Here is a 27,166-nt window from a genome sequence, read left to right on the forward strand (position 1 = left end):
TTCTCAGATCCTGGGGTTTTTGGAGGATCCACAGCTATGGTTTGCCAAGGACCGGAATGACTCCAGTAGTTTCCGTCTATCACAGGCCTAGAGAAACATCTTGAGGTGGGAGAAACAAAGTGCTAAGTCTGCATGTCAATCAGCTGACTCCCCAGGCACCTAGACCCACTAGACCCATGGGTGGGTGAAGTCAGCTATCTAGCAGGGAACACCAATCACTGGCACCTGGAATAACCAAAGTCACTGTGTCAAGTAGGAGTGGTACTATCTGGAAGAAAGGCCAGGCAGGGTAGGTGAGGAGCCAGCTCTTACCTGGGATGCCCACAGGGTCAACAAGGAGATTGTTAATAGCCAGTTCTGATACAGGGGATCAATAAATGTTAACTATAAAATTCTTTTTAAAAGAGGAAAAAGGCACATAAACATATACTACTAAAGCTCATAAGGCGATTTTCTTTTCCTTTTCTTAGATTCTTTATTTCTGTAACTTTTTTTTTTATTGAAGGAACATTGGTTTACTACACAGTATATGTATCTTACATAGATATTTTATTTGACCTTAAAACCTGAACACTTACTCACCAATCTATTGATTGCAGGCCAAGGCTTTTTTCTTCCAAGTGTGAATATGCTGATAGGTTTTTAATCCTTGCCCTTCTTGTTTAAACAGTACATTCATGCTTACCTGATTTCTATTTTCTGTTTACTTAAAATGGATAAAGGACATAGGGACACAGGCAAAGAAATCTGAGAGCAGAATATTTCTAGATTTTCTTATTTCCCCCATCTTTACAGTTGTCTCAACCACAACAAAATTACAAAGATGTTTTTAGCAACTCAAGTCTTTTAATAATAATTTCCATAAGCATGAGACCTACTTTTTTTTTTAAATGTTGACCAGGGGTCTTTCTGGTGGAGCAGGGGTTAAAGACAGTGTTATCAAGGCACTGCCAGCCACTGCAGCACGAGTTCCTTCCCCGGGCAGGGAGCTAACCCATATGGTGCAGCAGACCTCTCTTGTCTCACACGCTGCTCCCTTCAGCAGTATACTTCAGTAGAGCCACCTGTTCTGCTCTCCACTCTGTCTCTGGTGAATCCTCTCTCACACATGCATGCCTGTTCTCATATGCATAAATAAATAAATCTTTTTGAAAATATTGACCAGCACCTTCTTTTTTTTTCTTTTTTTTAAGGATTTATTTATTTATGCATACAAAAACTGGGGTATAGGCCAGAGGTGTGGATGGTGAGAGGATTCACCAGAGACAGAGTGGGGAGCAGAACAGGCAGAGTGACTGAAATACATTGCTGAGGGGAGCAGCGGACATGTCAGGAGAGGTCTGCTGCGCCATGTGTGTTGCTCCCTGGCTGGGGATCGAACATGTGCTGCAGTGGCTGCAGATTGTTTCATAGGTTGCATCTTAACCCTTGCACCACCAGGGAGGCCCCACCTTCTCTTTTTTAAAGATTTATTTATTTATGCATACAAGAACTGAGGTATAGGCCAGAGGTACTGGGGGTGAGCTTGTAATAGCAGAAAAAAATTGGGAGGCTGAGGTCCCCAGGACAAAGGACCCCGCAACATCACAGCAACCACACACAGTAGTGGTTCCGCCTTTTCCTTCTGCAAAGGATGTCTGGCTATTTGGGTAACTCCACTTAAACATCCTGAGGATTGCGGATATCCTGAGTCTGAGCTGACATAGATACTTGGGGACAAAACATCATCATGGCCCCCTATAAGAGTACCATCGGGGCCTCCCTAGTGGCACAAGGGTTTAAGTGGCAGCACTATGAAGCCATCCACAGCCACTGTAGTACAGCACAAATTCGACCTCTGGCCGGCCAAGGAGCTTACCCACATGGCACAGCAGACCTCTCTTGTCTTGCCCACTGTTCCCCTCAGTAGTGTATTTCAGTAGATCTGCCTGTATCCCAGTTCTTGTATGCATAAACAAATAAATCTTTTTTAAAAAGTGCCATCAGGGCCTCCTTGGTGGCACAGGCGGTTGAGTGCAGCGCTGTGAAGTGCCAGTCCCATCCCCACCGGCCGCGGAGCAACCCACATGGCAGGACAGACCTCTCCTGTCTCGCCTGCTGCTCCCCTCAGCAGTGTGTTTCAGTCTGCCTGTTCTGTTCCCCACTCTGTCTCTGGTAAATCCTCTCACCCTCCCACACATCTGGCCTATACCCCGGTTCTTGTATAAATAAATAAATCTTTAAAAAAAAAAAGTACGATCAGATGAGAACCAGGTGATAAATGGAACTCTGGCCAAATGAAGCTCATAGGACATCTGTTGGGTGCATCACCCCAATCGCCAAGTGTGCAATTGGGGGGTTGGGCAACCACCGGTTGGTTGTGTATTTGGCCAGGGAGATAAGAGCTATCATAGTGGGGAAGGCCAGGTAGAAACCACTGATACTAAACCACCACCACCAATATTACCAAGGCTGGCCAGGATGGTTAATCATCCCATGGTGGAGAGGGAGTGGTTGTGGAGATTATTACGACCCTTAAGGATTTAATGTTGCAGAGTGGTGATTCTCATCATATCTCCATTTAAGTTGCCAGTCTCGTGCCTGCGGGAATCAGAGAGGAATGGACTATAGACTACCACAAACTCAATCAAGTAGTAGCTCCAGTCACAGATTACTTTTTCTGCTATTAAAAGCTAATAGTGTTAGATGTGGTGTATTTGTGAGGGCAGATTGATATAACCTCAAATACATGTTGCATGGCCATGCTGCAACATGTCAGCAAATAGTTTATTTTCTGTCTCAATCAGAAAAAAGAATCAGAAAGAGTTGGCATTCAAATGGAATAAGAAATGGTATCCATTTGTAGTTTTATCCTAGGGCTATATTAGCTCTCCTGTACTCTGTCATAATTTATCTAAAGATATCAACCATCTGGACATCCTGCAGAACATCATATTAGCTTATTACTTAATAACGTTTTGTTGCTCAGACCAGAAGAGCAAACAATAGCTATTGTGCCACCTCTTGGGAAGGCACATGTACTCCTGAGGGTGTCAGACAAGCCCCACAGAATTTCAAATCCAGAAACTATTTAGAGGCCCAGTGGTCAGGGCTATGCTGGGACATTCCCTTCAAAGTAAGAGGAAACTTATTGTACATCGCACCTCTTTCCACAAAGAGGGAATAACAACACCAAATGCAACTCTTTGGGCAGTGTATCTCACAATCAAGGATTCTACTCTATCCCTTAAACCAGGTGACAAGGAAGGCTGCCAGCAATGGCTGGACTCCAGAGCAGTCAAGGGCTGTGCAGTGGGCCTGGGCTGCCATGCGAGCTGCCCTGTCACTTGGGCCATAGAATCTGGCAGATCATGTAGTGACGGAGGTGTCCGTGATGGGGAAAGATGCAGTTTGGAATCTGGCAAACTCCTGTGGGAGAATCACAATGCAGAACCCCACGGAGTTCTGGAGCAAGGCCATGCCATTTGCAGAAGAAAATCACATACCTTTAGAAAACAACTTCTTGGGCCTCCCCGGTGGCACAAGGGGTTAAGTCTCAACACTATGAAGCTATAGGCAGCCAATGCAACACGAGGTCTATCCCCAGCCAGGGAGCTGACCTACATGGCGCAGCAGACCTCTCCTGTCTTGCCTGCTGCTCCCCCCAGCAGAGTATTTTAGTAGATCCACCTGTTCTGCTCCCCACTCTGTCTCTGGTGAATCCTCTCACCCCTGCACCTCTGGCCTGCACCCCAGCTCTTGTATGCATAAATAAATAAAATAAATCTTTTTTTTAAAAAGAAAACTTCTGGTGGAAGACGAGGCCCTGGAAACAGATGACACATCTGACTATATGACACCAAGTAACCATGCAACTAGAACTATCTATCATGAACTGGGTCTTATGAGACCCACTAACTTTTAGGATCAGGCAGATCCAGGCATAACCTATCAAAAGATGAAAGGGGGGGGGGCCTCCCCTGGTGGCCCAGGCGGTTGAGCGCCACGCTATGAAGTTGTCCGCAGCCTCTGCAGCACCGGTTCTATTCCGGCCAGCCGGCGAGGGTCACACATGGCGCGTCAGACATCTCCCATCTCGCCCGCTGCTCCCCTCAGCAGTGTATTTCATCAGTGTGCCTGATCAGTTTCCCACTCTGTCTCTGGTGGGTCCTCTCACCCTCCTGTGCATCTGGCCTGTACCCCCGTTCTTGTATAAATAAATACATAAATAAATAAATCTTTTTTAAAAAAATGAAAGGGGAATATCCAGGAGTGATCATGAGCAGAACTAAAGAGTACAAGCAGATAGCTCAGATAGCTATCTGGTAGCTCAGATACCGTGGCCTGCATCCCAGCTGTATTAGTACACCTCCCTTGGTTCATGCCTGCAGCTCTAGGGAGACCCCATCCAGTCAAGTGAAGGAGGTGGAAAAAGCTTACTTTACAGATGGGTTGAGTCAATGTATGGCTATCAGTCAAAAAATAGACAGTGGCTGAGCATCCTCTGGTGGTGCAGCGGTTGAGCACTGAGCTGCAAAGCTGCCTGCAGCCTCTGCAGCGCCGGTTGGATCCCTGGCCGCCGGCAAGGGTCTCACGTGGCACGCAGACCTCTCCTGCTGTGCCCGCTCAGCAGTGTATTTCGTCAGTCTGCCTGTTCTATTCCCTGCTCTGGCTCTGGAGAATTCTCTCACCCTCTGGTGCTTCGAACTGTACCCAGTGCTTGCATAAATAAATAAATAAATTAAAAAAAAAATGGACAGTGGCTGAAGTGTAGCCTCATTTGGGGGTTGGAAGAACTGAGAGGATGCAGATGGAAATCCTCTCGGTGGGCAGAGCTTTGGGTGATGTGCTCAATCACTCACCTTGAATGGAAAGATAAATCGTCTGAGGTTAAAACATTTCTGAATTCAGGGTCAATGGTGAATGGTCCGGCTAACTGGTTAAGGGCTTAGGAAGGAAAAGGACTGTAAGATCAGGGGGCTAGGAGATCTCAGGTGGAGGCATGTGGCTGCACATGCCAGAGTGCACTTTAGGTGTGAAGATATTTGTATCACGTTAACATCCACCAGAGAGCACGTATTGCAGAGAAGGCACTGAACAATCACACAGACAAAATGTCCTGGATAGTTGACAGCAATCAGTCTTTGTCATCAGCCACCCCAGTGATGGCATGATGGGCACCAGAACACGGTTCCCACAGCGGCTTAGATGGAAGCTATGCACAGACTCCACAGCATGGACTGTCACTTATCAAGGTCAATCTAGCTATTTCTATTACAGAATGTCCAACCTGCAACCATCACAGAGCCCCCGGTAGGGCACCATTCCTCGAGGAGACTTGGCCACTTGGTGGAAAGTTTACAACATTATGACCCTTTTTATCCTGAAAGGGTCACTGGTTCATTCTCATAGGACTAGATACTTATTTCAAGCATGAGTTTAGCTTTCCTGCCTACACAATCTCAGCTGGCACCTCCTTCTCAGAAGTTAGGCAGTGTTTGATGCACCAGCATTGAATCCCATATAAGATCATGTTGGATCCAAAAAAACAACTTCACTGCAAAGGGGGGAGGTCAAGAGTGCACCCAGGACCATGGAACCACCGGTCATCCAGAAGTTACTGAAGAGGGATCACTGACTAGGCAGGGGCAATTGACCCTGATTATCTCCACATTCACAATGGGATATGGAGAAATAAGCATGGAAATATGTTGCCACTTGGCTCTAATGTGCGTACTTCTTGCACAATTGTGAATGTAAATGGACAGGCACAGCAACCCCAGCCTGAGAAGGGCATAATGACCAGGTGTTCAGTCCTCTCAGAAATAAGGGTTTCTGGGTCAAAGCAACCACTAAGCTACTGAGGCCACCAGAGGGCAGCAGCTAAGGGTGAGAATGACCTAGAAGGGATAGCCCAGAAGGGAGGTGCTGAGTAGCCATTGCAGCCCCAAGATCAACTGCGGCCTTGGGGGCTGTAGTTAGTTGTACTATCATCATTTTCCCAAGTTTCCCTCTGGAAGAGTGGTCCGAAGGCATCCGAAAAGAGAGGGACAGGGTGGACTGTGGTAGACATGAAGATGCACCCCCAGGTCTCCCTCAAGAAGGGACTCCACCCTTCTTGAGGTGAATGAGGGGAATGAGGTCAGCGGACTGTCTCCAACTGTCAGTTCCTTCAGGGTCTGCCTTATCTTCAGAGACTCTCTCTGTCCCTGGCTAGACCCCTTCAGATGCAGCCTGAGTTACATGACTGAGGGAGGCAGGGGTAGAACGGCCCAGTTATTTTTACCTGAAGCGGGTTACTCTGCCAGACAATACTCCAGAGTTCCCTGCCCAGCTCGCCAAGACATTGTCAAGTTTGCATAGCAACTCGATTTCTCTGTTGAGCCTCCTTCCTTTGCTTTTCCTTCATAGGTGCTGAACTCTAATAAACTTCAGGCACCCCAAAACTCCAGCTCAGTCTCCTCTACCAGGGATTCTAAGTGGGCACCCTCTGCATCTCAGGCTTTTTCTAGTACACCACCCTGCCCTGTACACATAGGAACTAGAGCCCTCTGCTCTCAGTGCTTTATTCATAAATGTGCCTTAATATATGCCCAAAGGGAATGGTTTCAGATAATGCATGTTTTATAGGGCAAAAGTCCTCATACTACAGGCAAATATATTTTTGTACTCATTAAAGCCACATAAAAGTACATTGTGCATTTTAAAAGGTTGATTACCTCAAAACCAGAAATACCCTCCAGGCTTTCTGCTGATACAACCCACATTCATGAATGCCAAAAGCAGCTCTCCAGATTCTCTTCTATTTCATGATATGAAGGGGAGACGTTGTTTTGTAAAATCTTGACTGTATTTGTAGATTTTAAAGAAAGCATTTTGTCTTGTTATTGAAGATATTTTAATAAGATCGTGATATCATTTTTTTTCCAAAAATTGTTCCAATAATGAGGGAACAGAATGATTCCTTTATTGTGACTTTCAGAAAATTACAAAGGCATGAAGGAAAGAAAAAGAGGGAAATATGTAAATCAGCAAGCATATTAACAATTTTTAAGTAGCAAGAGGGCTCACAGCATTTGTTTCCCCCAAAAGTAGTTAGCGTTCCATGAAAACACCTGAGGAGGTAAAGATTCCAAGGCGACAATGGTAGATGAAATGTAATACATCATTTTGAATTATAAAAATTTAAATATCGAATCCCAAACCTTTGAGTGTTTACCAGAGTCCTGGTTCTTTATCGATATGCTTCTGTCCACGCTGGAGCTTGCTTTAGAGCGCTGTCAGTGTGACTTCATATTTCAGTGGTCTTTGCTTAAGTTATTGTTAAAACTTATGTCATTACTACGGGAATGCTGTGTCCTTCATGTAGCCCTAATGACCCACCATCAGAAGACACGTGTACTGAGTGGTCTTTCCAATAATAGGACGCATCTTCAGGACTCATCTCAGTCATTTATGACATGGATGATTCAAGATAGTCCAGATTGCAGTAGTAAACCAATCTCTTTGAGAACCTTAAATAACCTCTACAGTGACTGAACTTTCAACTCATTAAGTTTAGAACAAAAGGTGGCCTAATGTAATGAAACTTGATGGAGCTGGGCAGATTGGGATTGAATCCCAGATTCACCATTCACTGTGTGATTTTTAAATAAGTCATTTTGTATCTCTAAGCCTCCATTTGCGATCTGACGATGCAGGATTTTTGTGCAAATTACACAAGATAACATTCAAGTAAGTATGTGATACATACTAGTTTTGTCACTAGGCTCCAAAAAACAGTCCAAATGCAGCTGGGAGACAAGCAACATAAGCAGGCCCTCTCAGGTACATCTCCTGGCATTATCTGGACACAGGCACAGGCTGAAAAGCATAAGAAATGCTTTAAGGATACTGCAGGCACATAGAGAACCAGGTACAAACCCAGTCTCCCGGGAAATGGCAACCTGAGCCACGGAAAGGTAGCACTCATCAAAAGGCTGGGTGTGCTCAGTGGTGAGAGAGAGGGGTGGGGGAGAAACTCAACATTAAGTAGCTCTGGCCACTAGACAGAGGAGACAGCACCTTGATACTCAGTGTGGGAAGGAGGGCACACCTTCAATACTCGGGGAACTGCAGTTTCAGTGTCTTGTGAGTACAAAGACCAAGACAATGGCTTATTCTTATCTGAGCAGCTGTAGCAGTGGGTCCCCAGCTGCATGGCGCCCTGTGCCAAGGGGAAATGCAAAGCACTATAATAGCTTCTCTTGTCTCCATTCCCTGTTCCTAAATGAGCTTTTTCCCACTGGAGCAGTAGAGCAGGGCTTTCTCTCTGCTGGTATTCTGCCTGCCAGGGTCAAGGGCCAACCTTAGACCAACCTGACTAGAGGGGGACTGGGGAGGTTGGGACTCAAGCGAATTCCCTTTACAGAAAGTCCAGAAAGTCCATCTTGACTGATTCATTGCTTTGGCTGAGGTTACACATACTAATAGTCAAAATAGCCTTCCTGCAACTTGTCCCACTGTCTCAGATGTATCACACACATCATTGATACACATTATGAATGAATTTATCGTATCCTCTCCAGAGAACACAATTTAAGGGACAGTAAGTGTAAAGAGTTTGGTGAGAATAAAAGCTGGAGGAGTTCAATGGCTTTGGGCATTCTCTTCTTGTCAGTTGTGTAACAACAACGGTGACATTTATTGACCATATGTGATCTTATCTAACAGCTTTATTTATTAACCCCATCTTGCAAAAGGAGGAAACTGAGCTCCAGGGAATTTTGCAATTTGCCCAAGGTTGCTTGGCTAGTAAGCAGGTAACCAAAGTTTGTGCACTTGGTGTCTATGCTCTATAAATGTGAGGTTTCTCTTTCATAGATCTCTTTGAAACCAGACCACTCACAGTGAAGTTAGCGGGATATTATGACCAAAATCTCCCAGGTGTTTTGTTTCCAAAACAAAAGTGAAGGCAGACAAAGGTACAGTGGCACCAGCAACCTTTTTTTCCTGTGGTTTGTTACCTGGCACCTGGTCTTTATGTCATAAGACCTTCATTCTGTCTATCGGTAGAGAAGCAAAAAAGTTGAAATCATAGTGGTTTTCAGATTAAAAACTCAAATGGGATAGCAAAAACCACTAATGTGTAATATCCCAGCATTCTAATTCATTGTTGGTGTCTTCTTGGAAGTCAAATAGACCTTTCACATTCACATTCCAGCAAGGCACCTGCCTGTTTCCATGCTTTGCCTGGAAATATCCTTCTCATCCTTGAAGGCCCAGCTCAGATGTTCCTTCCTTTATAAAAGCCTTCCCAGTCCCACAAGCAGAATGAATTGATCCTCTTCTGTTGTCCCATTGCACTTGATATTAGTGCTGCTAATTATAACCATAATTATTGCCATGTTGTTTTAGTTAGTTGCATAAGTAAGGTACTAGAAGTCTGGCAACTGTCTTCTTCAAAAATCCTTTTTGCCCCAAGTCCCCAGCTTAGCAATACCATATTTCATCAAATCAAAAACCCTATTGATTAGTAGACACACCGTTATTTTACGAACTACGAAGAAGGGTTTGAAATACGTAACAACTATAGTATGGCATCCCATTGATTTGAAGATGTGTTCAAAATTCAGGTATGTCAAAATATAAAAAAAGATGTCATAGCAATAATGAACTATGATAACTGCTCAGCAAATGTTTCTAGAAATCGATTGTAAACTCAGGGTGGGCAGATATTCCTAGAGCCCTGTGACAGCCCATTCTTCTTAATAAATACGGGAATGGGAATTGGTGGGGAATGGTGTGCGGTTACATTGCTGATTTCAAATATTTTATCCAACAGATTAGTAAAGGGGTAAGTGACCTGATGGGCTGTTCCTTTTGAAAAACAGCAACTACAACTCTTCATCATCACTCAATGTACAGAAGGTATAAGGCAGACCTTGCAGGGGCTGTGTCCCAGGCTGTCTCAGCAGGAATCTGTGCTTCAGTTCCAGCCTAGAAATACGGCTCCCTCCCCCTGCCCAGAGCTGGGCTAAGACAAGCAGTTACCTCTTCTGGACCTCCCTCCACCCACCCCTCTGCAACTGCCCAAGCCTCATAAGCACATAAACACTAGTCACTGTAGACCTTAGATGTGCAGTTGGTTGATAGAAATTCTCCTGAAATATTCTAACAGGATTGAGCCTAATAGCTTAATTAATACATTTTGTGAAATGTTTTCAAAATGTAAACAAGCTCTGCACATAGGCAGCCAAGGATTGGGAATTTTTATGGGGTAATTGTTTTGGTTTTTGTTCTTTACATTTTATTTTTTAATTTTATTTTATATATTTTTACATCATTTTTCATTTTTTGCACAATGTATGCGTTTTCATCTTGGTTATAGTCCCCATACAATTCCCACCCCCCTTGTTTTGATCCTACTCCCTCTCCCACCCCCGTAGTATGTCTCTGGTTTATAGTTGCTTGTTGATTTTGATTTTTGCTTTATTATAATTAGCCTTTTTCCTGGTCCCTTGTCTTTACATTTTAAAAGGACAAGTTTATTAGGAAAAGGAGAAAGGATAAAAGAGAAACACTTGCAGAGTCATGGGCAGACAAAGAGGAGAGCTGCCTAGGGGATAATTTTTTAAGGGGGTGAGAGGTAGAGCGTCATATAGGGCAAAGAGCACCCAGTTTGTTTTTCTACTTAGTACCGGTGGGAAGCCAGTGACCACTACAAGCCTGGACACCAGCTTCCCCTCTGAGCAGGCTGCCAGTGCCTGGACTAAGTGATCAGGACTAAGTTAAAAGCTCCAAAGATTTTTATCTCCCAATTTAGTCCAATCTTCCCAGGCCAGGCCAACCCTGCTTGGCCCCCAGGCCAACTTTGTCTCTATTCAGTGCCTCCCCAGACCTTAATCAGCAAAAAGGTAGCGAAAAAAATAACCTTATTTACCCCCTCTCCTGAGTTATTGACACAGTACTTGGAGATACTCAAACCATAAAACAAAACAAAACAAAACAAAAACAGCCTGTGTATATTTCCTTTGAAAGGGGGCAAGTGATCCTGTAAAATAAATTCCCCAAGTATTAGAACTGCATGCATCCAACACCATAGGAGTTTCACTATGTCACAGGTAGCTACACTTATGATGGAAATCACCGAGATGAAACCACAGAACATTGGAACTGAACAGAATCTGGCTGATAGAGCTACTCCCTCATTTTATTAGATGAGGCCTTTTAGACCTAAGTTAAATAACTAGTTAATGGCAATGCAGATACTCCAAGCCAGGCGTCTTCACTTCCAGTCTGGGGATTTGCCATGACGAAAGATAACTAAGCTCTTACACTGGTAGCCCATCCTCAGAGTTCATTATTACATCTAGTTCATTGAACTTAAAAATACGACACAAATAGAACTCCGATTCGAAATCTTGATGTCTGATACAAATGCAAAGAATCGGCTGGCTCATCTTTTCCACCAAAGGATTTTATCTTTTTATTCTTTCTAAGTATAAAATAATCATTGCCTGTGCCCTGGACAGGACTGGATTCCTGTACAAATCCAGATAGTTCACTAACAGCTCAGGGAGATGATTTCTAGCACCTTTCATCCCATTCCTGGCCAGTTGGTGACTTAAATGGGGCAGGAAGCTTCTATTTTCCCAGGGGTTGAATTTTGGAAGAACCGTGTCAACAACGCCCCTTGCTGGTCAACACAAGAAAATGCAAAAGCCTTTTTGGCAAAATCAGGGCTCTAGTAAAGGTCACCAGCATGTCTCTCAAGTCATCTTCTAGTCTATGGGAACTGTGGCCAGGTCAAGGAAGAAGGCATGGGGAAAACAGCAGGAGGGAAAACTGCATTTTTTGGGGGATGTTTATATTGTGCCTAATTAAGGTTAGATCCCAAAGAAAGCAGATACATTTTTAGTATCCCGCTGAGACTGAACAGCTATAAGACCCATAGACACATGTTATACTTAAAGACATAAACAAGATTTTTATTGTTAACAGCAACGAACACAGATGGAAGAATAAAGGACATACTGCTCCTGCGGCTCACATGATCATGAAATGGCTGTTGATTTGTATTCATAAATGATGTGGTGACTCACTATATGTCTCTGAGTGAAATCTATATAAATTGTGTGTGCGCGCGCAACTCTGTGTGTGTGTGTGTGTGTGTGTGTGTGTGTGTGTGTGTAAAGAGATTTCAGAAGCCTCATTTCCCTTTGGACTCTCGCAATAACTACATTAGAAAAAGAATGCAGAAGCTTTGAAGTGAATATCTATACATCATATAGATATTCTGGTTCACCCCAAATGAAAATGACATCTCACGACACACATTTTAAGCAACACACAAAGAAAGCACAAGAAACACTGATTGAGCTCAATGACCTGCCTAATGAAAGGCTTGGGTTTTTTTTAATGTTTTAAAAAAAATCCAGTGGAAACCTGTCAGGGGCATCTAACGATGCATTAGCAAATTGTTTCCGAAGCAGCTCCAGGGCCCTGTTGTTTCGCGCTTGCAGAGTCTTCTCTGTTCTCAGTTCATTCTTGATGGTATCGACCTCTTCACGGATCTTATCCACTTCCAATTCATATTTCAATTTCAGTTCTTCTTTGACCAGCGCATTTCCGACCTCAGTCTGACGCTTCAACTTCCTAACAGTTTCCTTTAAATCACTGTTCTCTAGGCTCAGCTTGTGGATCATTTCTTTGGCTTGCTGCAGCTCTTCAGTTAAGTTCTTGACATCAGTTGTTTTTTCAGATAGGTCATTTCTCAAAGTTCGAAGTTCCCAGTCTTTTTTTGATGTTCTCATGTCTGACTCTTGAAAATACAGGGGTTTGGGAGAGACATCTTTTTTGGAGCTCATAAGTTCTTTCTCAGCAATTTGAAATTCTTCTTCTATTTTTCTGCATTTTATATTAAGTTTTTCTAGTTCTTCATTCAAAATATTCATGCGAACTTTTGTAGACATTCCTTCGGTGATTTTCTTCTTTGATTCCTGAATTGGTGGAGTTGGTGATTTCTTTCTGATCCATGTAACACAATCTTCTTTGATGTCACACCTTTCTTCACCTGAAACATCTAAACTTGCAGATCCATGGGAGGCAGCACGTTTGTTTGTTGCGTTCTTTGACATGCGTATCTTTCTTGCTCTTAAATTTGGTTCTTTTTCATTTTGTTGGGAAATAAATTCCTTTCGCTTAAATTTATTTTCTTGAAACTTTCTACTAGGTGAATGATAAATTCCATCCATTTTCTTGCCCTTACGTGAAGCATTTCGTTCAGAAGATTGAAGGTGAGAAGAAGCTTCACCTAGAATAGCCTGTGGACTTAAAAAGGGAACAAAAAAATTCTCTTTCCAGTGTTTTCTTCCAGTATCCATTTCTTCAAGGACCTCTTCCACCCCCTGAAAAACAGAATTTTAAATCAAGGCCCATTATTTTCACTGCCAGTAGGTGAGTGGAAAGCACTAAGAAAGAATGCTGGCTCCTGGGCAAAGGGACCTAAATTCCTGAGTCTTGGCCTCCCTCTAGTTCACCAAGGGACTTACTTGGGCCTCAGCTCCCTTGTCTATAAATTGAGGGAGCTAAACTAGCTAACTCTACAGATCCTTCAGCTTCACAATTCTATGATCCTATGAAATACAACCGATAAATTGACCGGTTGGGTTATTTACTGCAGAAGGGGGAAATAATCCTATGAGAAAGCAACCATACCTATGTAAATAGACTGCTTTCTAACAGTGAAAGTGATTTCAGATGAATAGGTTCGTATTAATATGAGGTTAATGCTTATGTTTCCAATGTGTCTGATTTTTTTCCTAGTTCTTTTCGGCTGGACTACTATTTATTCATTCTTGAAAGTGACTAAAACATTAGGGTTTAATGCAACATGAGCTGCTTTTTGGTAACGTATACCATGCAGACTTCCTGATGACTAACTCTGCCAAATGCCCTTCTCTCTTGACCTGTAAATTCCTGCTATTCCAGTCTTGGGTTTTGCTTTTAGGCAAGACTGCCAAGTGTACGGGATTCTCTCCCCTTTGACAGCAATTTCGTGATGAGAACCAAATGTGAACTGAAATTAATGCTACCAAATGGGTTTTTCTCAAGATATTAACTCTAAGTGTAGTTTAAAAACTTAGCATACTAAAACATAACCAACTTTCTAAATTTAGAAAAATTAGAGGATATTTGGTTTCAAAAGTCTTCCTTATTTGAAAGGAGTCCTTAACACACAGCTTTTCTAAAGCACAACACTATTTGCTCATTAACTATTTCTGAGAGAAGGGAGAAGGAAGGACCCAAGCAACACGCTGAAAGGCCCCTGGCATCTGAAACCCCCAAGCAGGCAACTGAAGTTACCTCTAAAGGGTGGGGAAGAAGGAGGAGAGATGACTTGATTCATTTTATGCCTTCATTTGCAGCATCACCACTGGGAAAAATAAAAATATACCTGCACCTAACTTTCCTATGCACACAAATGTAATTTTATCTTGGTAATGAGAGTGACAATTGTATTTATTGTTTTTAATTATTATTTTCTGTAATGTTATTAGAAACTATAAGTGCTATACTAGTATATTACTTGTACTTATACTGTTTCATAGCACATAGATGATGACAGCAGTACATGTTATTTGCAGAGTTTTGGAAAATACAGAAAAGCATAAAAAACAAAGGACTTTTCCTCATAATCCACAGCCCTGAGAAAACCACTTGAGGGTACGTTTCCTCTTCAGCATTTTCTTTTTAATAACAGTAGTTTAAGTTTTAATAGATTTTTCGTTGCTGACAATGATAAAATAATCTTGATATCTACTAGTACTGAATATGCCTGACAGCCCCCCCCATACACACACACACACACACACACACACACACAAAGAGAGAGAGAGAGGGAAGGGACTCACTGTCACCAAGAGTATATCCCTAGTGGCAACGGCTGGGCATTGAGGCAAAGGGACGATATATTCAATGAAGATATTCAAAGGACAAAGAATGGTTCAAAAGCCATAAGCCAAGTTTTATTAAAAGTTTGTCAATGAGACCACAGAAATGAGCTGAGACTTGACATTCATGCCAAGTGTTTGCCATTGGAGCATCATCTCCAGAAGCACCCAGAATCTATTCATTCTTAAAGAGGGAGAGGATCCTAATCCTGGTTTCTTTCCTCCCTAGAAATATGAATGCAAGTGACTGGGAATTATTACAGCCATCATAAAGGAAAGGAAGAGAGGAACGAGAAGAGCTGAGGATGCTACTTGCCAGTCACACATCTTAGCAGACAAATTTTTATCAGACAATTCTGTAAAAGATAACAAGGCTTAGAATCAGGTAGCAATGAGAGTGATGACTACTCCAACCTAATTCTGGATAGAAGGTGTTTGCGAGATTGATTAGGAAGGAGGTGTGCAGGGGGTGAGTCAGCGAGGCCACTTTACACCTGGAGATAGCAATCACGACAAATGTGAGAAAGAGCTGCGTGTAAAGGCTAAAATAGGAAAAAACTCTTTTCATTAATAATTTTGTTCCTTGAAAAAGTCAATTCTATTTTCAACCCTCCATTAAATCCCTGGCAAAATAAAAAAACAACAATAACAACTTTCCTCGATTTAACATCACCTTTTTTCCCTGAACCTCTGAAGAGTTTCCTTATACAGACAATGCTTTTCATAGTCTGGGAAGGGTCCACTTATCTTATAACTGAGGCTCAGAGAAGTTAAGTGTCATGACCAAGGCCACACAGCCTGTAGTGATAAAGCTGAGACCTTATCTCCCAGGTCAGTGCTTGTTCTAAAATTCCTCTTTATTCTTCTACTAGGTTTCATTCCACAAACTGAAAGAAAACAACCCACTATTTTCAGAGCTTAGGTATCTTTGAAAGGGCCACAAAGGATAGAAGAAAAATGAAGGGGGGTGGGGAGTAAGGAGAATTGCTTGTCACATATCAAAGGACAGAAAGAGAAAGGATTGAAAAGCCTTTTGGAATTTCCCTCCCGTGGCTTACAGGGCGGGGTCAAAGGGTCTCTGAGCTGCTTCTTCTTTCTTTTTCTCCCCTTCTCTTTTCCTCTTTCATTGGCAAGATACCCTTTTTAAGGACTTGTTCCCAAATCTAGTCACAAAGTATGGCAAGGTCCAGATTGGGGGTAAAAGCTGCCAGTCTCATTTTCTCTTCACAAATTGCACTGTGTTTTTTGGGTTTTTGTTGTTGTTGTTGTGGTGTGTGTGTGTGTGTGTGTGTGTTTTAATGTAGAACAAATATGACACTGGGAGTCCCTGGCAAGGACAAGGAACGGGCTTGCTTTGAAGCAAAGACATGCTTCTGCCCTGCCCTGGCAGCTATTTTGCTCTCAATAAACTTGATTAGGTTATTTGTTGCAGCAAAAGGCTTATCAAACAAGAAGCCATTATTGAAGGTATAAGCACACTTTTCAGTGGGCCAACTGTGAACATTTATTATTACAAGTGCCTACCCAAGTCTGCACTGAATACAGAGACTGAAGAGTAGCAGAGAAGATCTAAGAGAAATGAAAAATAAAAAACAAAAAATGAACTGGAACCCAGGAAAATATGGTCAGTGATCCTCCAGAAGTTCTTGGGACTGCACAGTTAAAGCATGGCATCCATAATGTGGCTACATCTATTCATTTGTGTCTGACATGAATTAATAATGGTCTCCTGATGGCTATAGTTAGTGTGTCCCTGAAAACATCACTACTGTTCATTCTCTGGTGACTTCCTTCTTTTTGCAGTGGCAAAGTAGTAGGAATTTTGGTAGCGGAAGTCTTGACTCATGGAAGTGGTTATATTCATCTCAAGAGTTTGGGAATCACTGGTAAAATAAATTGAATATGAATTTATAATATAATGTGATGTAACATAATTGTTGAAAGCTAAGCAGAGAGAGATCATTTAGTATGCATTGCAAAGTAAATTCTTCCATAAAAACCTTAGGTGAATGTATATCTATCCTTAGACAGCTCTAGAAAATAAAACTCTGAAGTTTATCACGAAAGGAGAAACCCATAAAGCCAGGTCACTTTCATTTTCAAGGTGTGGGATCCCTAGAAATATACTCATATTAAAGATGGATAAGTGATTGAATGTGTGAAATCCAATTATTTGCTTTCTAAAATATTCATATTTTAAACCTCAGATTTTAGGGAATGATGGATGATGTAAAAATCAAAGACCATTTCTCTGTCGCCTTATCTCATTTACATTAGGGTTTGATTTCAAATTTTCAGGACCATCTCTTTTGCATAAATCAAGATCTGTCTGAAAAAGGCGATTACTCTTCCAAGCAGGGCCTGGGAAACTGCTCTGGAAAACCTCCAGAGGCTTTTCCCCGCCTCACAAGAATGCTTCATTCCAAACCGTGCAACTAGGAACTGGAAAGGATTGCTGGAAGGGTCATCCCCCACCTGTGATAGGCAACCTTCTGTCTTCACCCTTAGCCCCTCAGTCACCCTCAACCAGAGGTGTGGTTTTCAGCCACAGCACAGAGGCAGTAGCAAGGAAGACAAAGGGCCCTTATTAGCCCAGGGAACTTGTTTCCCATTATTCTTGGATGGTTTCAGTTCTCTCAACCCTCCTATTGCTTGGCCAAAATAGGAAAAAATAAAAAACAACTGGCTACAAAGAAAGTCACAGGCCATGATTCTTTGCTCAATTGTTCGATTTGTTCTCACTTAAAAGCAGTGGTTCTCAAACTCTTTTTTTTTTTTTTCTGCTTCTCCGTTCCCAGGCACAAACATTGCCTTCATTACCCTCTTTCCTTGTTTGAGAACATTCTGACCTGCCTCTCTAAGGGAGCTTACCCCTTCCCCACCCTCCGGAGGATGATGGACTTGTAGAAAACCATTAAATACCAAAATGAGGACCCAAATGAACTGTCTGAAGCGAAGGTGGATGAACATGTGTTTCACTGTGCAAAGCTGTGGGGGACAAGGGGGAGTATTTTCCTGAGAAAAAAATTGTGTGTGGACTCTGGGGAAATAAAGAGGGAAGGAGTCAGGTATCTGGGCTCCCGCACTTAGAAGTACATGCAAACTTACCTTCTGTGAGCCTCAGTTTCTTCAGGTGTAAAATAGGGACAATATACCTATTTCACAGGTGGTTAAGAGAAATTGTTAGCGGGCAAACTGAGGGGTACCCTGGGACCCCCAAACCTGCACACTTAGAGGGGTCTGGCCATCCGTGGGCACAAAGGCAAAGGAAACTCTAAGTGGCATTAGTGTGCATAGGGAGAGGAGAAAGAATATTCCAAATAAAACACCCAAAGTTACCCATCCCCTCGGGGGCTAAATGCCCAATCAAATAGGATAGGCCTGAAGCCAGGCCACTGAAGCCTAAAAGCTCGCCACAATTCCAAGGCACCTTCCGGTGGGAACCCATAGGAAAGGGGCAGAAGGGGCCAGGCAGGTCTGGGACAGAAGGAGCAAAATCAAAGTGGAAATCAAGATAATGACTGCCTCCCCATGGATCTCTCACCCATGTGTCTCTACTTGTCCCTTCTCCACGTGGTCTCCTTCCATGTCCCCCAAGTCCCAAATCCCTGGTGCAGGTCCAAAGCAGAGAAGCAAGCGAACCCTTCTTCTCGAGTGTCTCTCCCGTGTGTCCCCCACCAGCCCACCTGCCTTCTGTATTTTTAGCTTCACCTGGCAGCTCAGTTCCACCCATAGCTGAGTGGGCCAGGAATATGGTACCTCCCCCTTTTATGGAGATGCCTGTTACAAAATTAACAATGGAAATAGAAGCCACTTAAAGCATACTTGCAAACAATGGGTTTTATTCTTTTTTCAGGTGTTCCTTATCCTCCCTTGGAACAGAAAGCAACCAATCAAAGACTTTCTCCAAAGATCCATGGCCAAAGTTGCCCACCTGATGTCTCAGAGCTCAGAAAAAGCTATTTGTACATAAAATGTTGGTACTATGAAAAGCAGAGGGCAACTCAAACTTGAATCTCCCATTAATTTAATCTGTACCCGCAGGAAAGAATTGGCCTGAAATCCTGTAAATTATGTCCCCAAATTTCTGGCGCATAATGTATTCTATCTAAGCAGAAAAGTGGTAGCCTTTTCTCCAACTGATGATATTTACATTTCCTCACCAATTGCTATGCCAATTTTCCAAATGTCCGAGTGCTTTTCAGAGCCAGCAATACTTCTTAAAACAATTATTACAATAGGAGTATCAGTTTAAAGATTAGCAAGGATGACTTTGCACTCTGTGTTTTTCCTCTACATTTATCCATCCCTTTATTTTACCAATACACATCATACTCATCTTTGTATCCCTAGCTGTTACCTGACCCACAGTAGCCCTTGAAGGGGAGCAGAACATACACCCCCAAAATATGCTTCTTTGGCATAACAATTACTTAGAGCTGGTTATTTTTCAGAAATAGCAGACAGAGGGAAAGCTCAGAAGACTAAGTAGAAGCTACCTTCCTGTAAGAGACATTTACATTTATGACGGGACTCTCTATTTGTAAGGGTGTCTTCCTTTCAGTACAATAAAGCGACTGATCAAATCTCTAGAAATTCTTGTCAGAGGTTAACTGTGCTTTGCCTAATAACCTCCCAGAACTTGGTCCCCACCCTCAACATCTTGTTTTGTCTTCAACCGAAGATGGCATTTAAGGTGATAGCTTTGCTCATTTCAAGGTTAACATGTTATCACACTTGTTTTTCTCCTGTAAGTCTGTTTTTTTTTTTTTTTATTATGGGGAGGGGGAGTCTCAGACAAGAATCTAGACAAGTAGAGGGAATATTAATTTCCCTCCCCAACACCCTCAATAAATATTTGTTGAATAAATGATCCTTAAAATTCTATGATGAGTTTTGTAAATACTTATGATTTCTCTTTTGGCTTATGAAGACTTGGGGGATGACCTATTAGGGAAAGGACTTGTATTTGTTCTTCAAAGTTTAGTCGGCTTAGCTATAGTCTGCAGGACACTTCTTTTGTCTTTTGATGAGGCTACTGACTATCCAGATTAATGATCTAGTTACAATGTTGAAGATTTATGGTGGCCAAATCTCTTTGCTTCTTAACACCCATAGCAAGCTGTCAGTCAGCACAACTGTACTTACATGTTCTGTAGTCCAAGGTGTTCTTTTGGAAGCTCTCATTCTCCTCTTCCTATTTGAACTGAAAAATAAAATCCCCACCCCACCCCCAGCACAATTAGAGAATATAATTAACCAGAATGCCCAAAGTCCTGCTTATATCTGGAATGTAGCTGAAAATTACAAGAGATATACTTAGAATGCGTTGGCTCTATCTGAAATGTGATACCAGGCACTTGGAGGCAAGTTTGCTTTGGGGTTTGTCAACCTATTTTCCGAACTATTATGCCACTAATGATGCAGGTATCACTAAGTCTTCCTTCCTTGAGCAGTGTAAATATCCAATGGGACAAGAATCAGGATGAAATTATTTAAGGCCATATCTCCTCACCTTTAGTACCTATTGAAAAAATGAGACACGATGGCCCATCAGCATGCTTGTAATTAATAAGATAGCAAGAGCCACGTTAGCAAAGAGCTGAAGCCTAGGCCTTGCCTTCCCCCCCCCCCCAGAGTACAGTTAACAGGAAAAATTGTGAAGGGGAAGTGACCCAGATTTTTGCCTTAATCATTCAGGGTCCCAACATAAGGGCTAGAGTCTACTTCATGGGACAAATTGTCCTCTCTATTGTTTGACAGATACTGAGAGTCAAGCCAGGTACCATTGAAAACTGGGCCGGGTGACCCGTTTACTTCCCCTAAATCTTTGTTATTAGTGAGGAATGATTCCTCTAGAAAAAGAAAAAAAAAAAAAAAAAGGAGTCTCCTTAATTCCAAAGGCTGAGTACTTTGTTAATTGGGGAGTCACATTCTTACTATAAATCTGTGTCAGTGAGCCTAGTTTGGTCATTTTTGTTTTGTTTTGTTTGTTTGTTTGTTTGTTTGTTTGCTTTTTCTGTTAATGGTTAACCCAAACTCCAGCCATCACTTCCTCCGGTGGAGAGAAGGTGGCCTGGTCCAGGATCTGCACCACCCCGACCCCAAGTAGCACCTGCCACCTCCCGGTTCCCTACCCTCTGAGTGGAGGGCCAAACCCCACTCCTTCTACACTCCCACTTTCACGCCCTATTTCCTGCCCTCCTCAACGCTCTCAGCTCAGGGGTCCCCAAAGAGAAGAAAGCAAGCCGCAGTGGGGATCGAGATGGAGGTAGGGATTGGGGGGTCCACCCGGGTCACTCCTCAAGCCAGGAAAGAAGAGGGGCTAGCCCCCCCCCCCCGCCCCCCAACACGCCACCCCGGGAGCCCGGGCTTTCCCCGCAGCAGACCAACCTGGCCGAGCAGGTGTGATCAGCTGGGCGTGGTACTTTCGTCCCAGTAGCCGGCGATGAACGGCGGGTGGCAACGCTGGGCTTCGCGCTGGCCGGGGCACCCCGGCCCGACCGGCGGCGGGCAGAGCCTCTGCAGTGCAGCCCGGTGCTGGCCGCGCCGTCGCCTAGCAACCGGCCGGCCGATTTAAAGGGACCGGGGCGCGGGAGCCCCGCGCTGCGGCCAGGCGTTGCCCGCCGGCGGTCCAAAGCCGCCGGGGCACTGAGCATGCCTTGTCCGGAGGGCGCCGCGGCGCCCGGTGTTTGTGAGAAACCGGTGCTCAAATCGCGGGAGAGCGGAGCTGGAGTCCGAGTGGGAAGGGGCGAGAAACTGCGAGGCAGCCCACCTCGCGGCCCCTTATGCCGGAGGGTCGCGGTGACTCACAAAGCCACCTGGACGGCGCGACTGTGACGGTGGGAGGGAGTGGCCGGGGTGAATCGCGGGGCCCGCCCTTTAGTAACATGATGTCCAGGAGGGTTAGCCCTGGAAGGTCGCCTGGGTTTAGTTGAGAGTCCCTACCAAAGCGGGAATTGTATCCTGCCCTACACACTCTCCACGTCCCCAGCCCCACCCCCCCCCCCCTGCCGCTCAGCACCGTGGTCTGCCTGGAATTTCTGCGTGAGACCAAAGTTCTAAGACCTGTGTCAGAAGTGCGGTGCTCCCCTGGTCCTTAGGAGAGACTGGGCTTGTGTCTCAGTAGCCTATGGTTTCCTCATTTACCCCCCTGTAACTTCTCTAAACCACTCATGTGGCTCTTCAATGTGGTTGAGTTGAAAATCTTTTGGCGACACTAGTGGTTGTGTCGCCTGGTTTCCTCTTATCAGCCCCCCTCTTGCCACATATATTGCCCCCCCCCACCTCCGCAGTTCTCCCAGTTTCAAAGGTTACTCACTAGATACAGGATTTGTTTGGTGACACAAGCCCAGGTTCTTCATTGTGTCCTAAGTTGCTCATGGTATTTGCTGAACTTGGTTCAGTTCTTGGACCAACCCGGTTGCCCAAAGATGGTTCCTCTATCACCAAATCATTCACACCCCCTGGCTGTGGTCTGATCCCAGCCATGTAAACCCAGTAACCCAGTGTGGGGCAGAGGGAAAGAAGAGCTGGGCACACTCGGTGGGGCCTGAAGTAGAGAGGGACTGTTTTCCCAAACAGTACTAATGACTTTTAGGAAAGGTAGTACTTTCTAGGAAACATAAGGGTGAAAGGAAACATTGTTCCTGGGATCTCAAGTGACAGTAGGTTTCAGCACATTTAAGAAGTGACAGTCTAATTGATAACAACCTGGCAGGGGAGTGACTTAGAAACAATACCAAGGCATATGTCAACAATTCAAAATGGCTTGGGAACCAGATCTAACAGGTGTTAGAGAGCTGGCAAGGCTGCATTCAAGAACCTGAAGGCCTACTTCTCAAGTCTCCTTTTTCCTCCTTAGAGAACCCATGTCAACAAGAATTGCAGGCAAGAAGAGGACTAATGTCAATGTCTGTCTTTGTATGGAATGGTGGGATTGTGACAAAGCTTCTTTGCATTTATTGTTGCTTTGTATGTGTGCTTTGTTTTAATTATTTTGAAAAGGTTTCATTTTGTTTGATATAAGGTCCCTTATTAATATAAGCCTCTTCCTTGCTCTCTGTCTCTGTTTTCTTTTTTGTACAATGGTAATATTAATTGTGCCTAACATAGGTGTGCCTGGGAGATCTTATATCCATCTCTCTCATTTTCTGACATTCATGTATTCCAACAGCTGGCAATGAACAGTAATAGTTTTTAAACTATTAACATACATAATAAAATTGTATTTTAAAACAATTTAATTTAGCCTTCTTTTACTTCCTCTTAATATCTCTGTTCCTTTTCTTAAATCTCCCCCAACTCCCATATGTTCAAGTAATGATTGCTGAGCAGTTCAATATGCCTGGAATTAGGCTAAAAGCTAGAAGAATTCAGGTAGACAAATGTGATAAATACAACAATGAAAGATTTACAAATGAAGGATGGGCTCAGAGGAAGGAGTGGTCAATCCAATAGGAAAGGAAGTTTTAAGCTCCTTGGAAATTGAACCACCTGGGTCTTGAAAGATGAATAGTAGTTCCAGGAGGTGAAGCACAGGGAATAGCATGTGTAAAGGCACAAAAACATGCAATAGCATGATAGGGTGGGAAACCTTAAAAAAATCAAGTTTACTACAGCTTAAAGAGCAAGGCAGTAAAAGGAGCTGGAGTGAGAGTAAAAGCCTACAGAAAACAGTACTACATGTAGCTGAAAGTGATTTTGGTTTAACAAATTAAAATACTTGAAATTCTAAATATTTGCATTCATCTAGCTGATTCACCTTACAAAACTTTCAGTTTGATTCTGAAAATATTTATTGATTTATTTCAACATGCTGAGCAGTGTTTAAGTACTTGACACTCAAAAATTAGTAAGATCAATGAACCCAAGCACAGGAAATATGAAGAAAACTACACCAAAGCACATGATAATCAAATTGCTTAAAACCATTGATAAAGAAAATGTTAAGAGTAGTCAGAACAAAAGGACATGGGGACAGGAGTTTTCTCCTTAGGAAAAAAAAAATACAAGGCATTTTTTTTTTTTGCACAGTTGAATATCTATAAAGAAGGGAAAGTAAAAGATGGCAACCTATATTTCTTTACCCAGTAAATTCAAGACAAAGGCAAAATAAAGGCTTTCCTCAGACATACAAAAACTGAAAGAATTCATCACCACAAGAATATAGAGAAACCAAACAAAGGGTCAGACAAAGACGAATTTTAAGACCAAGCCTTGAAAGCTGACCATAGAATTGAGGCATCCTGAGGGGTGGGGGAGCAGGAGTGAGAACAGAGTTGGGAGATAGTGACAATGGTAGAGGAATCTGGGTGCTTTGGTAGTGGGTGTGCTTTTGTCACTATGCCTGAAGGGGGAGATCCTATACTTCCAAAAACACTAGCAAGGATGTAAACCAATGGTACTTCAATAAAAAAATTTTAAAAATGGGCCTCCCTGGTGGTGCAAGGGGTTAAGACGCAACCTATGAATCTGTCCGCAGCCTCTGCAGCACGAGTTCGATCCCTGGCCAGGGAGCTACCCACAGGGCACAGCAGACCTCTCCTGAGTCTCCCACTGCTCCCCTCAGCAGTGTATTTCAGTCAGTCTGCCTGTTCTTTTCCTCACTCTGTCTCTGGTGAATCCTCTCACCCCCCACACCTCTGGCCTGTACCCCAGCTCTTGTATGCATAAATAAATAAATCTTTAAAAAATTTAAAAAATTGATCATCACAAGACCTGTACTCTAAGAAATTTTAAAAGAGGTCCTTCAGTCTTGATGCAGGATGAAAATCTATATCTACACAAAAGAATACAGAGCACTAGCAATAGTAAATATTTGGGAAGGTATAGACTTCTCTTATTTAGATTTCTTTAAGATAATCAACTGTGGGCCTCCCTGGTGGCGCAAGGGGTTAAGATGCAATCTATGAAGCTAACTACAGCCACTGCAGCACAAGTTTGATCCCCGGCCAGGGAGCTACCCACATGGTGCAGCAGACCTCTCCTGTCTCACACGCTGCTCTCCTCTGCAGTGTATTTCAGTGGATATGCCTATTCTGCTCCTCATTCTGTCTCTGGTGAACCCTCTCAACCCCGCCCTCCGTACCTCTGGCCTAGACCCCAGTTCTTGTATGCAGAAATAAGTAAATGTTTAAAAAAAAAAAAGTTAATCTCATGCAATTTGCAGCAACATGGATGGAGCTGGAAGGGATCATGCTCAGCGAAATAAGCCAGAAAGAAAAAGAAAAATACCGGATGGTCTCATTCATAGCAGGAATTTAGAAAACCTAAATAAAGGACCAGGAAAAAGACTAATTATAATAAAGCAAAAATCAAAATCAACAAGCAATGATAAACCAGAGACACACTATGGGGGTGGGGGTGAGGAAGAGAGATTAGGGTCAAAATAAGGGGGGTGGGAATTATATGGAGAATATAACCAAGATGAAAATGCATAGATTGTGTAAAAATGAAAAATGATGTAAAAATATATGAAATTTTAAAAAAATTAAATTATAGATTTTCTAGAGAATCCACCCACAAAATAAAATAAAATAAATTCTAAGCTATTTAACATTGCCTATAATAGTCCATAATAGTCCACAAAACCTATATATCCATAATAGTCCTCTCATATAATACTATAGACATATTGATGTTTTTTTAGTTCCTCACACTTGGCCAATTCTTTCCACTTCATGTCCTGGACCCTCTTCCTGATATATTGTTTCCATGTTTTCTGCATAGTTAACTCCTAGCAAACTTCATATCTCAACTTAACAGTTACTTTCTCAGAGTTGTTCCTGACCACCTAGTCAAATGCTATTTCCTTTAGAAAACAGATCATAATTTATGATTCAATATTTATTCTAGGTTTATTTATTTAAGATCTGTTCCCCCAATTAGCTCTAATTATCAGGACTGTGGAGGTTTTATTTGCTATCTTCCCTCTCCATGCACAGGACTTAGAATGGTGTTTGGCACATAGCAGGAGTTCAAGAAGCATATGCTAAATAATTGACTTCTCTTCCTTGAAGCAGGCCCAGGTGAGAAGTACAATTACAAAGAGAAGGCTTAGAACCAAGAGTATGAGATAACAGTAATATTCATAAAGACAAGGCCAAATTAAGACATATTTGTGAATGGGCCCACAATGCTTATCGCCATATAACCTCAATTACTTTCCCCTGATTAATATTTAATGAGTAAAACCTTCCTCAATAACTTAATACATGACTTTAATTATTGTTATCTACACTTTAGTTAAATGAAATAGACAACCACCTACAAATAGCATGTATTTGTTGTGTTGACTTAGAAGTTCCTCTGCTAGATCTCTGAAAATATTTTCCAATAGACCCAACATTATCCATGGTGGTTACTTTCCTTTGGTCTGTTCATGATGTTTAATCCATAACTCATTTACCAATTTAATACTATTAATCGAACACTACTAGGTGCCAGCAACTATTTTAGCACCGAGGCTACAATAATAAAATGGATCAAATCCTTCTCCCCATGGATCTTATATCTATGTGATCAAACAAAAGGAAAAATATATAAAATGATGGAAGACAGCACAGTACAGGGATGGGGAGCGGGGGGCTGCAATCTTAGCCCATTACAAGCATGCTTTATCTCTCACATTTTTCAGAAAGGATTTAAGGTAGATATTGTTTATAGAACTTAATTATCACAAATAAAATAATAACACTGATAAAGCTTCATCTGGGAAACTTTAAAAAAAAAAAAAAAACATACCTCCTCCCCTAGGGCCTTAAGACAAGCAGAGAACTGCTCTGGCTTTAAGTCACTGACAAGCTATCACAATCTAGGGCAAGGTCTCCAGAAGGCAATGGCTAGAGAGGATAAGAGACTGAAAGTAACAATGGAAATTCCAGGAAGAAAGAAATGAGGCAAGAAGGAACACACACTTCTTGCTGATGATATGAAAGCGTGTGTGGACACACAGTCCCCACTTTTCAATTGTCACTCGGTGGTCTTTTCTCTCCCCAGATATAATTACTTCTGACAGCTATCTCTTGTGTATTTGACATATTGTAATACTATTGTTCCACTTAGCAAGTTTAGATGTAATTTTTACCAAGACATGTAATTGCTTGTGCCATATCATCCAGAATATTCTCCCATGTAAGGTAGTGACTAATTTGCATAATTTTGATTCTTATTCTATCCCCCAAACAAATATTGCATTTTGGACCTTTTTTAAGACTGGGCGTGAAAAAGCAAGATCATAAAATCGATGCAAG

General features: G+C 42.6%; 1 protein-coding gene across 1 annotated transcript; it reads right to left on the reverse strand.

Moving 5' to 3' along the window:
• Positions 1-12,273: 12,273 nt before the first annotated feature.
• Positions 12,274-21,419, reverse strand: CCDC160 (coiled-coil domain containing 160). Its single transcript, XM_054695924.1, has 3 exons — positions 21,306-21,419; positions 20,061-20,118; positions 12,274-13,367 (listed from the first exon to the last, which is right to left on the reverse strand). The coding sequence occupies exons 2-3, from the start codon at positions 20,097-20,099 to the stop codon at positions 12,384-12,386; spliced, it is 1,023 nt and encodes a 340-aa protein (XP_054551899.1). The 5' UTR covers positions 20,100-20,118; positions 21,306-21,419; the 3' UTR covers positions 12,274-12,383.
• Positions 21,420-27,166: the final 5,747 nt, after the last annotated feature.

This window comes from Talpa occidentalis, unplaced genomic scaffold, assembly GCF_014898055.3.
Source record: "Talpa occidentalis isolate TD23 unplaced genomic scaffold, MPIMG_talOcc4v2.1 talOcc4.15, whole genome shotgun sequence".
Taxonomy (NCBI): Eukaryota; Metazoa; Chordata; class Mammalia; order Eulipotyphla; family Talpidae; genus Talpa; species Talpa occidentalis.

What these genes read in the sequence shown, in the direction of transcription:
- CCDC160 (XM_054695924.1), bottom strand. Translation starts at nt 20,099, where the DNA reads ATGAGAGCTTCCAAAAGAACACCTTGGACTACAGAACAT. An exon ending in CACCTTGGACTACAGAACAT is followed by an intron (nt 13,368 to 20,060) that starts GTAAGTACAGTT and finishes TCTGTTTTTCAG; the next exon opens with GGGGTGGAAGAGGTCCTTGA.